At 39.2% G+C, this 12730-nt stretch overlaps 1 protein-coding gene across 1 annotated transcript in view; it reads right to left on the reverse strand.

The window, feature by feature from the left end:
• Positions 1 to 12730, reverse strand: part of CELF2 (CUGBP, Elav-like family member 2) — a 260680-nt gene that overhangs the window by 30213 nt on the left and 217737 nt on the right. The window contains exon 9 of the mRNA XM_009882952.1: positions 10067 to 10201. Within this exon, the coding sequence (XP_009881254.1) occupies positions 10067 to 10201 (135 nt within the window). The remainder of the gene's footprint in view (positions 1 to 10066; positions 10202 to 12730) is intronic.

A 12730-nucleotide genomic window follows, 5' to 3' on the forward strand; every position in this document is an offset into this window, starting at 1 on the left:
AGAAAGAGTCAGGGGGAAACAAGAATGACAATATAGAAAGACATATACTAATATCACAGCCGTTCTCAAATAACTCAGTGTCCCTCTACTTCTTCATTACTCACAGGTGAACAATTACTGTGAAAGACTGTCTGTATCTTCTCAGGGTACAGGAAAAGAGAAGCACCAGTGAGGAAGGGAGGAAGGGAGAGCAGTGTCCACTCAACATCTGGTCGGGTCTGCGTGTCTGTGTGCATGCATGTGCAAATGAGACTAAGCAAGACAGAGAGGGAGAGGAGGAGAGTCTTTCCCCATGGTGACCCTTTCGGCTGAAGCTGGCTTTCTGAAAACAGCTTTCTGTTTTACAGAGTCCTTTGAGTACATTCACTTATACAAGGAAAAAAAAGAAAACATAGAGAGGTGAAATAATTCATTCAAATTCTTTGCAAATTCAGAAGCAGCCAAGGTCTTCAAGATCTAGGGACTCACTTTAGATTCATAAATCCATACTCTTCAGTAGTGCACAGGTATTTGAGAGCTGAGGAAGCTCTGTGAGCCCGGGACAAGTGAAAATCAGGGTCACTTATCTTAATCACTTATGTCATTTTTATTAAAGCCTAACTTGACATTTCTGATTGTCTTGAAATGACAGTGTCTACACAGAGGACCTTCCACAGCAGTGCAAAGAAGGAGGAGAAAAGAAAGCATACAAAGGCACTACAGGTATGGCAGATAAACCTATCAGCTGGCTATTTTTGTAGTTTTCTAGACTTACATTCCGTAAGTTTCCTCCAAAACTATTTATCTAACAGAAGGTATTTTAGGAAACAAGGGTTTATTCATTGGGCATATCTTTGTGCATCTAGGCTATTGTGTTTAAGGGTTCATCTTCCTGTGAAAGATGGATAGAGAGATTAAAAAGCAAGTAAATACTCTGGGCCAATTCCACACTGATGCTTCTTTTTTTGTTTAAACATCTTGCTCAGTGAAGACCATCCACCTCTAGTGTAAACTGCAAGTCATATATCCTATTTCAGCACTGTGCCTGCAACATACCATGCATTCTCCCCGGCAGACCACAATGATAAATCGCTTTTGGATTTGGGTGGAAAGTACTTTAAAGAGAGTCCGGGGAAGAGACTAATGGGGCACATTGGACTGGCTTGGGTTAAACTTCATAGCTCCCCATTAGGTATTTCCAGCTCTAACTCAAACTGAAATCAAACCAAATTGAAATCCCACAATATGAAGAAAACAAAGAATAATTACTGAGCGTTTATGACTCTGTTTTACTGAGTGAAGCCAAGGGCTGTGGCCTGTGTTTATCGAAGGACCACTGAGTTCACATCAAAACCAGAGCATTAGCATTTCTACAGGGAACTTCCAGCTGTGCTCTCATGTTTATTACTGCTATCTCACACTATTTGGAGTGAGCTATTGTTCAGGGACTCGTGCCCCGATGCTGAAATGACCTCCATGTGGAGCCACTTCAGTATACAACCACTTCTAAATCACTTTCCAAAGAATTTCTGATCTAGAATCAATAAGGCTCTACTTGAGGCCAGGGTCTCCTACCTGGAGTACAGGTTCCTTTACAATGCCCCCTGTGTGCCTGCAACATCTCTGACATACTTTCACCACTAAGCAATAACAAACAACAAGCAGTAGTGTCTCTCCATTAAAAAAGAGCGTCAGTAGAGTTCAAGGAAAGCAATGTTTTTGTTGCAACAGTGCTAATCACATGCATATATGGCAATTCAGATTCTAGTACATGGGAGAGGACGGCCTGATACATCTTTATTTTCACCTCTCTAATACATCTGTCTCAAGATCAGGCAAATAGTCCTTAGGAGGTGTTTGTCTTTCCATTGCTGTAAGATGTGCCTAAAAGATTTGCTTACTTCAGACACTTAGGAGTCCTATCCGTGGTATTTTAGAATAGAGATGAGATAAACTATATCTTCAAAATAGGAGTCTGTAGGTAAAGGAGCTACGAATCCAGAAAGTGCATGAATAATAATTTCCATGGAAGAGGGGGTTTTTAGTGGGGTGTGCAAGCACAACCTCACTGTAATCGCACAGCACAAGATATAGTCATTCACCTCTGTAAGCTGCAGAACTCGAGGATTATCTTGTCTCATGTAAAATTACTCAGCCAGGTCCTTTGCAGACCATTTGTAAAGTCATACGTAGTTCAATGTGGCACTGGTTCTTTTCATTCATATTGCACATTTTTGTTCTGTGAACAGCAAAGGCAGTCAAGGGTTTACTTGATTTGGTTTTAAGCTCATGCCGTTGCTGGAGATATTTTTGTTTGGCCACTGCATAGAATAAATCAGCAGCCCCATATTCAAACAATCAGCTCTTTTCAGACAATGCTGAAACAATTAGGCTAAAGAGATTCATAAACTCTAATTCCCATTACGTTCCACAATTTATCCTGCCTTTGGAAAACAGACTGTGAGTATCCACAGATACGTGCACAATTCACTAGTGCTGAAGGAGCAGCGCTGGCAGTAGTAAACCTTAAATAGTTGAAAGGTCCCTCAAGTCTGTGACTTTTGCTAAGATTTAGATTTTTTCTTGAATATTATGAACTCCAGCATTTTCTGGGCTTGGAACTTCTTGTAAGATATATAGCACATAAGCTCACATATCTACCTGTGTAGCCAAGCTGATAATATTATGTTTCTTTGGTAGGAAACAGCCCTGAATGAACTTGAAATAGGACTTCCAACAGAAAGAAAAATGGCCTTTTTTACAAACTGGGATTCTTGTTGTTTGAAATAGAGATTGAGTGGGGTAGAGAGACACTGTAAAACTATAATGTATTACAAAGTGTTATTTGTATACTGCAAGCAAAGTAAATCCTGAAATGTGCTAAGGCAGTGGATTTAATACTTTAGGAAGATGATAATGTACTAATGTTTAAAAAACAAACATGTCTCCTGTTGAATTAGATCCTACTAATCCATGTTTTAGTACTGTACACTGTTCCCTAAAACAAAAAAACACCACAAAAGAATTAACTAGCACAGTGCTTCATTGAAATATATGCATGTGTTTCTGTCCTTCCGCGTACAAATTCGGTAATTATGCAATTCTGAGGAAAGAATCAGAGATTTATGTGCCAAAAAATCATAAATTGGTAATATTGATTCTAAAAAAGAGGCAAGGAGCTTTTGCAAAAGGTCTCTTTCTGCAGTTTTTCGGCAGCCTCATGCCTCACTGACAGGTTCTGCCCACCCTAAGCCCCGTCACTGAGTAACCGAACTTCCCTGAGACCCTTTAGGCTGAATTGACACACACCTGCTCAGAAACGAATCTGCTAGGAGAATATACAAAGACTTTTTACATTTTAAGGGACAAATCTGCAAACAAGTCATTCCAGTTAATTGATGGCCTGTCTGCTGCCATCGGTGTCCTTCAGGTTATCGCTGGCTCGTTCTTCCAAATGAGGAGACCGGGGAGAGGCAGGGAGGCACCGTGGGAATTCATCACCCTTCACCTCTCCTTTTACTGCACTGGGACTCTGGGAGATTTGTAGCCACAATTCCTACTCTTTTCTCCTTTAGTCATTTAAGACATTTTGAAGCATTATTAAAAATACAAATATGGGTTAAAAATGCATGCCCAGTTTCCTATTTCTGGCTCCATCTTGTGTTTGGATGCCTGCTTAAGGGTGGCCTAATTATCAGATGGACTTAGTACCAATATATCTCTCCGAGAAGTAGCATAATCTCTGGGCACTCAGAGCAGTCAAAATCAATTCACTTATTTAGGAGCCCAACCGCAGACTCAGAAACTTAACGCTCTGTGGGTAAGCCCAGCCGACACACAACTGCTCAGAAACACACTTCTCCCGTCACAGATCTCCTTGAACGAGGCAGCCAAGTGACAGGCACTGGGTGGTGGGCACGCTGAGGCAAGATCTTCTTCCATGGCTTCCTTGCAAACACGTACTTTTGAGAAATTGGTGCCGAGATCAGGGTTAAGGCATTGGATCGCTCTGTGCTCAGAGCACCAAGATAATGGTGCTAATAATGTGAGTAGATTTAAATATTAAATTGAAAATCATACACTTGGGTTGTTTAAGCATCCATCCAGGGTACGTGTACTGTATGTATGCTGTATTTATAAAAATTTATTTAAGATATGTGTTATATTTATCAACTGTATCTTTACCCTAAAAATAATGAACATCGTGCTAGGGAAATTTCCTATGTACTAGAAAAATAATAAAGCTCATTTTAAATGATTTTATAGTAATGGTACGTTATTTTAAATGATTTTATAATAATGGAACCTGCATTAATTCCACATGAAATGGTACAAAGATAAACAATTTGTACTGCAGTATGAAGAGTGCCATTCTGCATTTTAAACTGATCTTTTCCAACATGAAACACCTACCTCAATTCATTCTTTAGCAAACTGCCAGACCTTCCTACACACCTACTGGTAGGGTTATTTTTGGATCATCCTGGAAGCAAATCACAGCTATCTCAGTGGGTGTACTGGCCTCTAACAAAATGTCACGGTGGCAGACTTGCACCGCTGATTGGAGAAAAACGTATTGTACTGAAGTGAACAAAAAGAGAATCTTCTAAGAATGATTATTTGAACATTCTTCACTGCTTCTCAGCTGAAGCATCTTGTATATTCTATAAAATCTCTAACATTTCAACGACTGTGTTCACAACATGAATACCTTCAACTAACAAAGACAATCTTCATGCTATATTAGGGGGTAGAGAAAATAATGAACTGTGGGCGCTAACTATAAGTCATAATTCTCTGGTTTTAGCAGGGGTAAAGGATGAATTAATTCCTACAGGACAGGCACTGTAAGCATTTTTTTTCCTCTTTTTCAGTTTATTCTATACTTAACCGACTTCCTTTTTTGGGGTTGTTATTCTTCAATGTCAGCATCTGTCTGAAAATGAGTATTTTTAGACTTTTGTGCTTAGGAGAGCTTTTTTTTCCAACATAAGAGTTAATGGCTGTATTCTGATATAATATGGCAAAAGCTGAGCTGGATTTTAAGTGGTTGTTAAAGAAAAAGGTCTTACTTTCTACACTGACAGTATTTTTTTTGCAGAAAGATTTCTTCCAGGTTTACACAGCAGATAAACCTGAAGAGCTTTTTTACCGAAGCATGAATAGCTAGTTCAACTGTGTGAATAAATAATAGTTTAGAGAATCAAATAATCATGAAAATGTCACGGAAAATCAAGGCTTCTACGTCTGAAACTGAATTAGCTTCTGGTTTAGCAGTTCTATCCCCCCACAACTCAGACATTACATTGTGTATGTTTATGCAGATAAATTTGGATGTATAATTAGATGTTTCATCTCTTCATTTGCACATAGAAGAGCTTTCCTACTGGCTACTGAGAAAACATTTATGCATGAGTTTTAAGAAACAAAATTGAAATGAGCTCACAGAGGCTGTGAATTCTCCATCCTTGGAGACATTCTAACCTTGACTGGACATGGCCTTCACCAACCTGCTCTGAGTGGTCCTGCTGCGAGCAAGAGCCTGGAGTAGAGACTTTGGCAAGCATATATCAACCTATGTGATTCTGTGAATCTAACGCCATGGCATTAAACAATAAAAATCTGTGCAGTGATGGAGAAGGGCAAGATGAAAAAGTAAGCTGGTGTCTGAAACCCAACTTCCATATTCTTCCCTGTGAGTACAAAACATTTTTCTGCTGTTGCTTAATATCAGTTTGCAAAAAGATCAGGAACTTCATAGCTCCTGATGTCGGGAAATGTGTTACAGTGCCGTATAAACCCTGTAGCGCCCAGGATGGTCAGAATAAATGTTATTTTCCTTGGGAAAATTAGCGTAGTGGGTCAACTGAGGCAAATGAAAAGTCCGACAGTGTTAGAGGCAGATATTCTGATTCTCCGTTCGTATGTTCCTCCTTCACATGCACCTCCAGGCCTTCCCACCACCCACTGAATTAACCATAAATCTCTGCAAGCACTGGATTAGCAGCCTCCCTGTGAGCTCTTTGCTAGTCCATCCATTTGCAGGATGTGGCAAGGACAGTCTCTGGAGGAGAGGACAATGTTCCTGACGCTCAGCTGAGATTCATCCTGCCTAAATTGATGAATTTACAGTGTCAATACCTACACCTGATGTAGTGCCTCCAAAATCCTTTCCCAGTTAATGGGAAATGCCAACTTCCAGGGCCCGACCAAAAGGGAGTTTGGCTCAGACAACCTGCAGTTAGGTAAAAGCTACCCCAGCCCAAATCCTTATGTTATGGAACACTACAGGTACCTGCCTTTAAAACAGGGAAGTATTCTAAGCGAGTGAAATGAAAAGAAAGTGAAGAATTAATTAACTAAATAGAGGTGATTAAAGTAAATAAAGGAAACAATTATCATATCAAAATAAAAGACAAGAAAGATGATTAAATGAGTCTTCAAAAGACCCGTGAGAAACTCATGAAAGACATAATATGCATTTACCTGGTTTTTATTCTTTCATCATTTCATTTTCATTTTTATTCACTACCATCTGATAATTGCAAGACACAGTTACTTTAACCATGGGCAATTTAAACCATTTTAATTTTTTTTCCAGGGCCAAGAGACAAAAGAACCTATTTATTGCCTGAGGGGATTTTTACTAAAATGAAAGCTTAATCTTTCATGTTTTTTTAAGCAAAGGCTTTTAAAAAATCATTTCTAACAATGCTGTAGGGAGAGACTTCCATGGGTATGCAAAATTGAAATTATAAATTTACAATTATAAAAAAATTAATAGTTTGGGGGATTGCATTGTCTCTGTTCTTTCTGAATGAATACTGTTTCAAGCTTAAGAGAAAGTATTTAGCACATGGAGAAGAAAGAGTGTCCTTAGACTCTCTTGCGGTCAAAGCTATTTAATAAGAATGTATGTGAGAAAGATCATTGGAGTTTAATTTGTTTGGAAATATGTGATCGTATGAACCTTGAAGAAGGAGTTTCATACAGATTGAACAGTCACTATTAGATGCTGAATATTTTTCTCTTCTTTTTGAATATATTGCAACTACAAGCCAGCAGCAAAACTTGACATCCTCAAATAACAGATGCTGTGTTGGTTCCTCACTCCCCGGTCTGTTTTTCTGTGTTGCCAATGCATCGAAGTCTGTCTGACCACCCTCCCCTTCGTAATAGTCTGAGGCACTGAAGGTTGCTAAATCTTATCTATGTAAAATTAAGCTGCAAGATGAATTTTAATTCAAGTAACCACCTTTTGGAGCTCTTATGACACATGTCCACAAAAGACAGAACAAGAGGTCTTGGTCAAAGATTGATTCAGAGAGATCTTCAGGAGAGATATAGTTGTATATGGGTAGAAACACGGATATGTGGCTGCCATGGTTTAAGGCATATTAGAAGTATATGCTCATGCCCAACCCTGCTCTGTGCAGGATTTTGGCTTTAACAGCATCAAGAAAAGGATTAAATTTAAACATGTACCTTTGCACTCTCCTAAATTTGGGCAGTTTTCTACACTGAGAAATATTAATTTAATGCATTATCTGGACAGACACAAACATTTCTTCCCGGGCTTAGTGCAGGCTTTGAAATCAGACAAAATAATTTACACTTATGAAACACAACAAACTGAAGTGTTCTATTAAAAGAAAACTAGACCAAAAAAATACCCTCAAGGCCTCCAAATATCCACACATTGAATGGCAGATTTAAATATTTTCTGCCAACATATTTCCAGTTTTAATGGAAATACTTTGAGCTACTATGAAAAGCTTTATCGAACTAAATTCATTTTCCATAGAGCAGAGAAGAATCATTGAAGATATTATTCAGGTTTACAAAATATTTAATAGGGTGGAGAATGTGGAACCAGATAAGAAAGGTTAAACTGAAGGACATTTTAAAAAGGCTTGATTCTAGGTTGGTTGTGCAACATAAATAGGTCAATGGACCTATTAGATACAGACTTTCTCTTTGACACACCAAGCTGTCTAATATTAGAAACACTTGTGTACAGCTACTACTTATAACTTTCAAAAGCAATTGTCACACTGAATACACTATTTCAAGGGCTAAATGTCCAGAGTTTTTTTGAAAATAACACATCTTCAATGTGTTAGCCAATTCACTAATCTCTTTAGAAAAACCTTGCTATCTGCTCTACAATACCACCCTGAGCGATACTAAGCTCTAGTTATCCCGAAGAAGTATCTGCCCAGCCCAGCCAAACCCCCTTTCTAACCACGTGCCTCTGCATTCTTGGACATCAGATGAAACCACCTTCCAGGTACTCAAGGAGCCTGGAGACCAGGTTAAAAGGGGGAACAGCAAGTCAGCCAGGCTGGAGAAGAAGATTGTGGTGGAGAGGGAGAAAGGAAAACGTGGACCTTAAGGATGAATCTATGTCCTGTGCTAACACGGCGAGACAAAGAGCACAACCGAAACATGCTGCTGCCTGAGGTTCTGGTGCCACTTTGCTGCATAGCCGCAACGATAAGGAAAGTTCATTTCGAGCCCCTCTGCACAGCAGCGCAGTAGGTTGAGTTGTCCTGAGAGGTCTTGTCAGTACGGCTCAAGAAATGCTGAGCGTGCTTTGGGAGGACAGGCTACTCAGGCATTTAGCAGCTAAACTGCAGAGATATTACAGAGCATGCATGAAATGCAACATTTCCGCTTCTATAAATGGGTGACATTTAGACAGGAGTGGTGCAGAAGCACTGACACCAAGACCAGCCTTTTGCAAAGCGTTAAGCCCCGGCTTCAGGACAGAGGGAAGAGATTGCTCAGGTTTAAAAAAAAATGTATCAGCAAACCAAAATTATTTTCACCCCACCTGCTTCTCAGAGACGTTGCGAATGAATATTATTTTTAGGTTGAGATGAAGCTCACACCAGAAAGAGGAAAATGCTGCACAAGCTCAGTATTAGCCAAGCTGCCTTCCATTTAACCTTTCCCCCAAACAAACAATAAAACTGTAATATAAGGGGAAGCGTTGGCCAGCTTTAACACCCGGCTCCACGCTCGGTCCCAGTTCTATTGTGCAGTGAAGACTGTTTGCCTTACTGATGAGCTCAAACCGTCTGCCATGAATTACTTTTTCATGGGGAATAAATACACACTTAAACAAGATTAAACACAAATGTTCTTTAGTGGTGTCTAAAATAATATGAATGTTTTTTAGAACAGCAATAAACACACTTCATGATGCAAATAATTACACCCTGCAGCCTTTATGTAAAGATAAGCGGCCGGATTCTCGACTCAGCTACATCACTGTAAATCCAGAGTAACTACACTGAATCAGCATCTCTCTCCACGGATTCTGGAGATGCTGAACTCTGGATTTGCCCTGATTTCTCTCTAGGGTTTAGCAGACGTTGGACTTGCGTCCAAAGTCTACATGGCAGTCATGGGGGGCACCACCACCTGTGCCCTATTCCCCTATAAATCTGTCTCCTGGTTAGTGTAACAAAGTCAGAATCTGGCTGTGTATTCCTTGTGCATCTGATATCACTTCTCTAACTGTATTCTCAATTAGGACCAGCAGAAAGCTCAACTGAAGGTACAGCAAGAAAAACAGAGGGATGAAAAGAGAGAAGGACTTCACAAAAATTCATGATGGGTGAAGGCACAATGATACGTGCACGATGTGCTGGGAAACAAAGATCAGTCTCTCTGAGATTTAAATAACCACCTCAGTTGATCTTCCTGTAGGATGGGAAGGATTGGCTTGTGTGCTGCATTCTTTCTGAAAAGATTTAGCTTAAAAAAAAAATTTTAAAATAAATAAAAAAAAATTTAGCTTAAGTTTCCCATGCAACTGTAATTTTCACGTAGTTTTGTAAGATGGGTCCATTAGGCCTTAATGGCCCCTGAAACTAATCTGGAAAGGTGAACACGCACACATTGAAAAATTAATTATTTGCTTAAAAAAAACAGCAACAAAAATGTATTCAGCTATTCAAAGGGTCTTCAGAATTTATATGAGCACAGAACTTAGACACAACCTGGAATCACTGTTTTAATGATCATTTTCCCATTTATTCTCATGTTTGTATTTTAAAAGCAAGCACTCTGCTCTTACCGGGACTTGTGAGGGCTCCCAGAGCACCAGTCGTTGTGGAGAGAGGATTTGCATTGGTGGTGGTAGCTGAGGTTTGGGCGGCGGCTGCTGCGGCTGCTAAAGTTGCCAAATTCTGTAATTGTAAAGCGTTCATGCCTGCGTGGAGAAGCAATAGGGTTAATTAAATATGTAATTAAAAAAAAAAGAGAAAAGCTATTTTCAATGGACATGGAGCTTGGGATGTATCTTGCCAAGAGATTAAATTCTTCTTTTCACTCCCAAGACATCTATAATCAGGGAACCACCTCTTACAGTCCCCAAACAGCATCTCTCACCTCTCTACCTTGGAGCTGAGAGAATACAGCAAAGGCACCAGCCTATAGTTCAGGAAAATTAAACCTGGTTTGTGCCTCTTCTATAAGGGAAGTGTAGAATTAGAAGTCATTTAAACTCTGTGTGACGCCCAGGCGCAATACTATTTCCTGACACAACAGGGGGTGTAAAAAAGATAACTAACGTTTAAAACACATTCAGGACAGGGTCACATAATTGGGATGAATACAATTTGTTTCCTGTATCTCCTCTGAATATATCTACTAAGGCTACACTATGCAGTAGCCAATAATTGTGCTAATTTTCCTTTTGATGGTCTCTTTCAAAAAACGCATATGAAATAAGAACATCAAATTAGTCTCAGTCTGATCACAGAGCCATCACCGAGTTAGGGACTTTCAGGCCGCAAGCTCTGGACTGTGGTATCGTTTACCCAGTCATCTGTCACTTCATTATTTTAGAGGATGTGGGGGAGATATACCGGCATTTCAATGAGGACCTTGAAGAAATGGATGCATTTAAATAACAAAGACTTTAATTTAGACAAGTAAAATAGGACAAACAACAAATAGAATTTAATGTGAAATTGAAAAGAAGATGATTAAGGAACAGCAAGTGGCATTCATTTGACTTAAACCAGGGGGACAGGAATCTGCCTCTCCAGAGGCCTTCAAAAGTACCTACCTTTTGCCTTGGACTAGACCAAGTACTTAGGCACTTACTCTAAGGTGAACTGCTTCAGTAAGAGACTAAAATGCAGATACAAGTTAGGTGCTAGCATTAACCCCGACTGGATCCTCCTCAGGATCCTCTGAACAAGATACGGCTGTCCACAGGGGTGATGTTCAGACCGAGTGTCTACATACAGGTGTGAGAGAGATTGTTTGGATGCCAGGGAGAGATCACCCTTTTTGGTTTGGCCATGAGGGAGATGTGTGCATGCTGCTTGAGCCCTCAGCAGAATTGACAAAATGCATAAACCCAAAATACTTAAGGAGTTTTATTATGTTGTTGTCCTGATAAGATAAGTACACACAAAAGGTTAGGTGTTAGGAAGAGCAACACCTTTTTTAGACCAAGTGATAGAGCTGGGAAGACTGCATGAGTTTTGGGGAACATCCAAAGAAAAGCCTGAGTGCGTGAAAACTTGTCCAATTTCTTCTGAATGTTTGTCTAACAAAAGGTATTACTTGTCCCTGCACACTTTGTTTCTCAAACGACGGGAATTTAATAACAACTTGGAGAAGATGAAAAAAAAAAAAAAGAGGTTAAACATAATATTTTGTAAGTATGTTTGCAAAGAAAAAAAAAATGCAATGAAGGAGTTATTTCCTAGGAATCAAGAACAACTGCAACAATGGAGAGTGATATTACTTTCAAACACATGTGTTGCAGACTCAGGTTGGTACAATCAATGAACCCCATAAAGAAGTATTCTTACTGTTCCAGTATTAGGAACTCTGAGGTGAACCTTGATATAAGCATCTATTTGTGAATAATCCCCCAAATTTAAATACAGCATGTTCCAATAGGCAGGTCAGGTCTTGGGTGAGCACCTAGCTTGGCTGAGGTTCTAACTTCTGTGCCTCAGTCACATGCCCAAAGTCAGCTCAGATCGGTGTTTTGAAAACGTGACACAATGACAATGTCAGGAGAAAGGTTTTAGTTGATCCGTGATCCAACACTTTGCAGTCTGGAATCTGCACAACACACTTGGAGGAATTACATCACCAAAATGTTCTTTCAGGTTTCTTTTGGAGGCTAATGACCATCTTAAAAAATAAGGCTTTTCTCAAACCCCACCAACCCAAACTATTTGCAAGGTGCAATAAAGCTACCCTAGTGACAAGTCATTATTAACCCAGACAATTAGGTACAACCACTAAATAAAGAAAGTGATCACAGGTCATTGTTGCAACTTGGTCAATCTAAACCACCTCTCACAATGTGTAAGTGATATTTTATAAATACTAAAGAATCAGATATTGGATACCCAAATGAATAGAATAAAACTGCTTTAAACAGCTCAAATCTTGAACAAAGTCATCTTCTTGAGCATGAAAAGTTGACTGAATAGTTAAAAAACCTTTTACTTTTACTATCAGTCTAAAACCAAATTTTGGAAGCAGTATCATATTAACAAATAAATTTCTGAAACCAGAGATAGTAAGGAAACCCATAACAGTTTTCAAATCCTATCTCTGGTTTAACTTGAGAACTTTTCAATCAAAAAGTACAATTCAGATAGAAATTCAGATGTGCGAGCATCATTTTAATTCATTTTTTTTTAATTACCCAGTTGACCTACTTGCTTGCCTCAGGTGTAAATATTGTTTTTTCATTAAAAAAATC

The sequence above is a fragment of the Charadrius vociferus genome, unplaced genomic scaffold (assembly GCF_000708025.1).
Source record: "Charadrius vociferus isolate BGI_N301 unplaced genomic scaffold, ASM70802v2 scaffold32, whole genome shotgun sequence".
NCBI lineage: Eukaryota > Metazoa > Chordata > Aves > Charadriiformes > Charadriidae > Charadrius > Charadrius vociferus.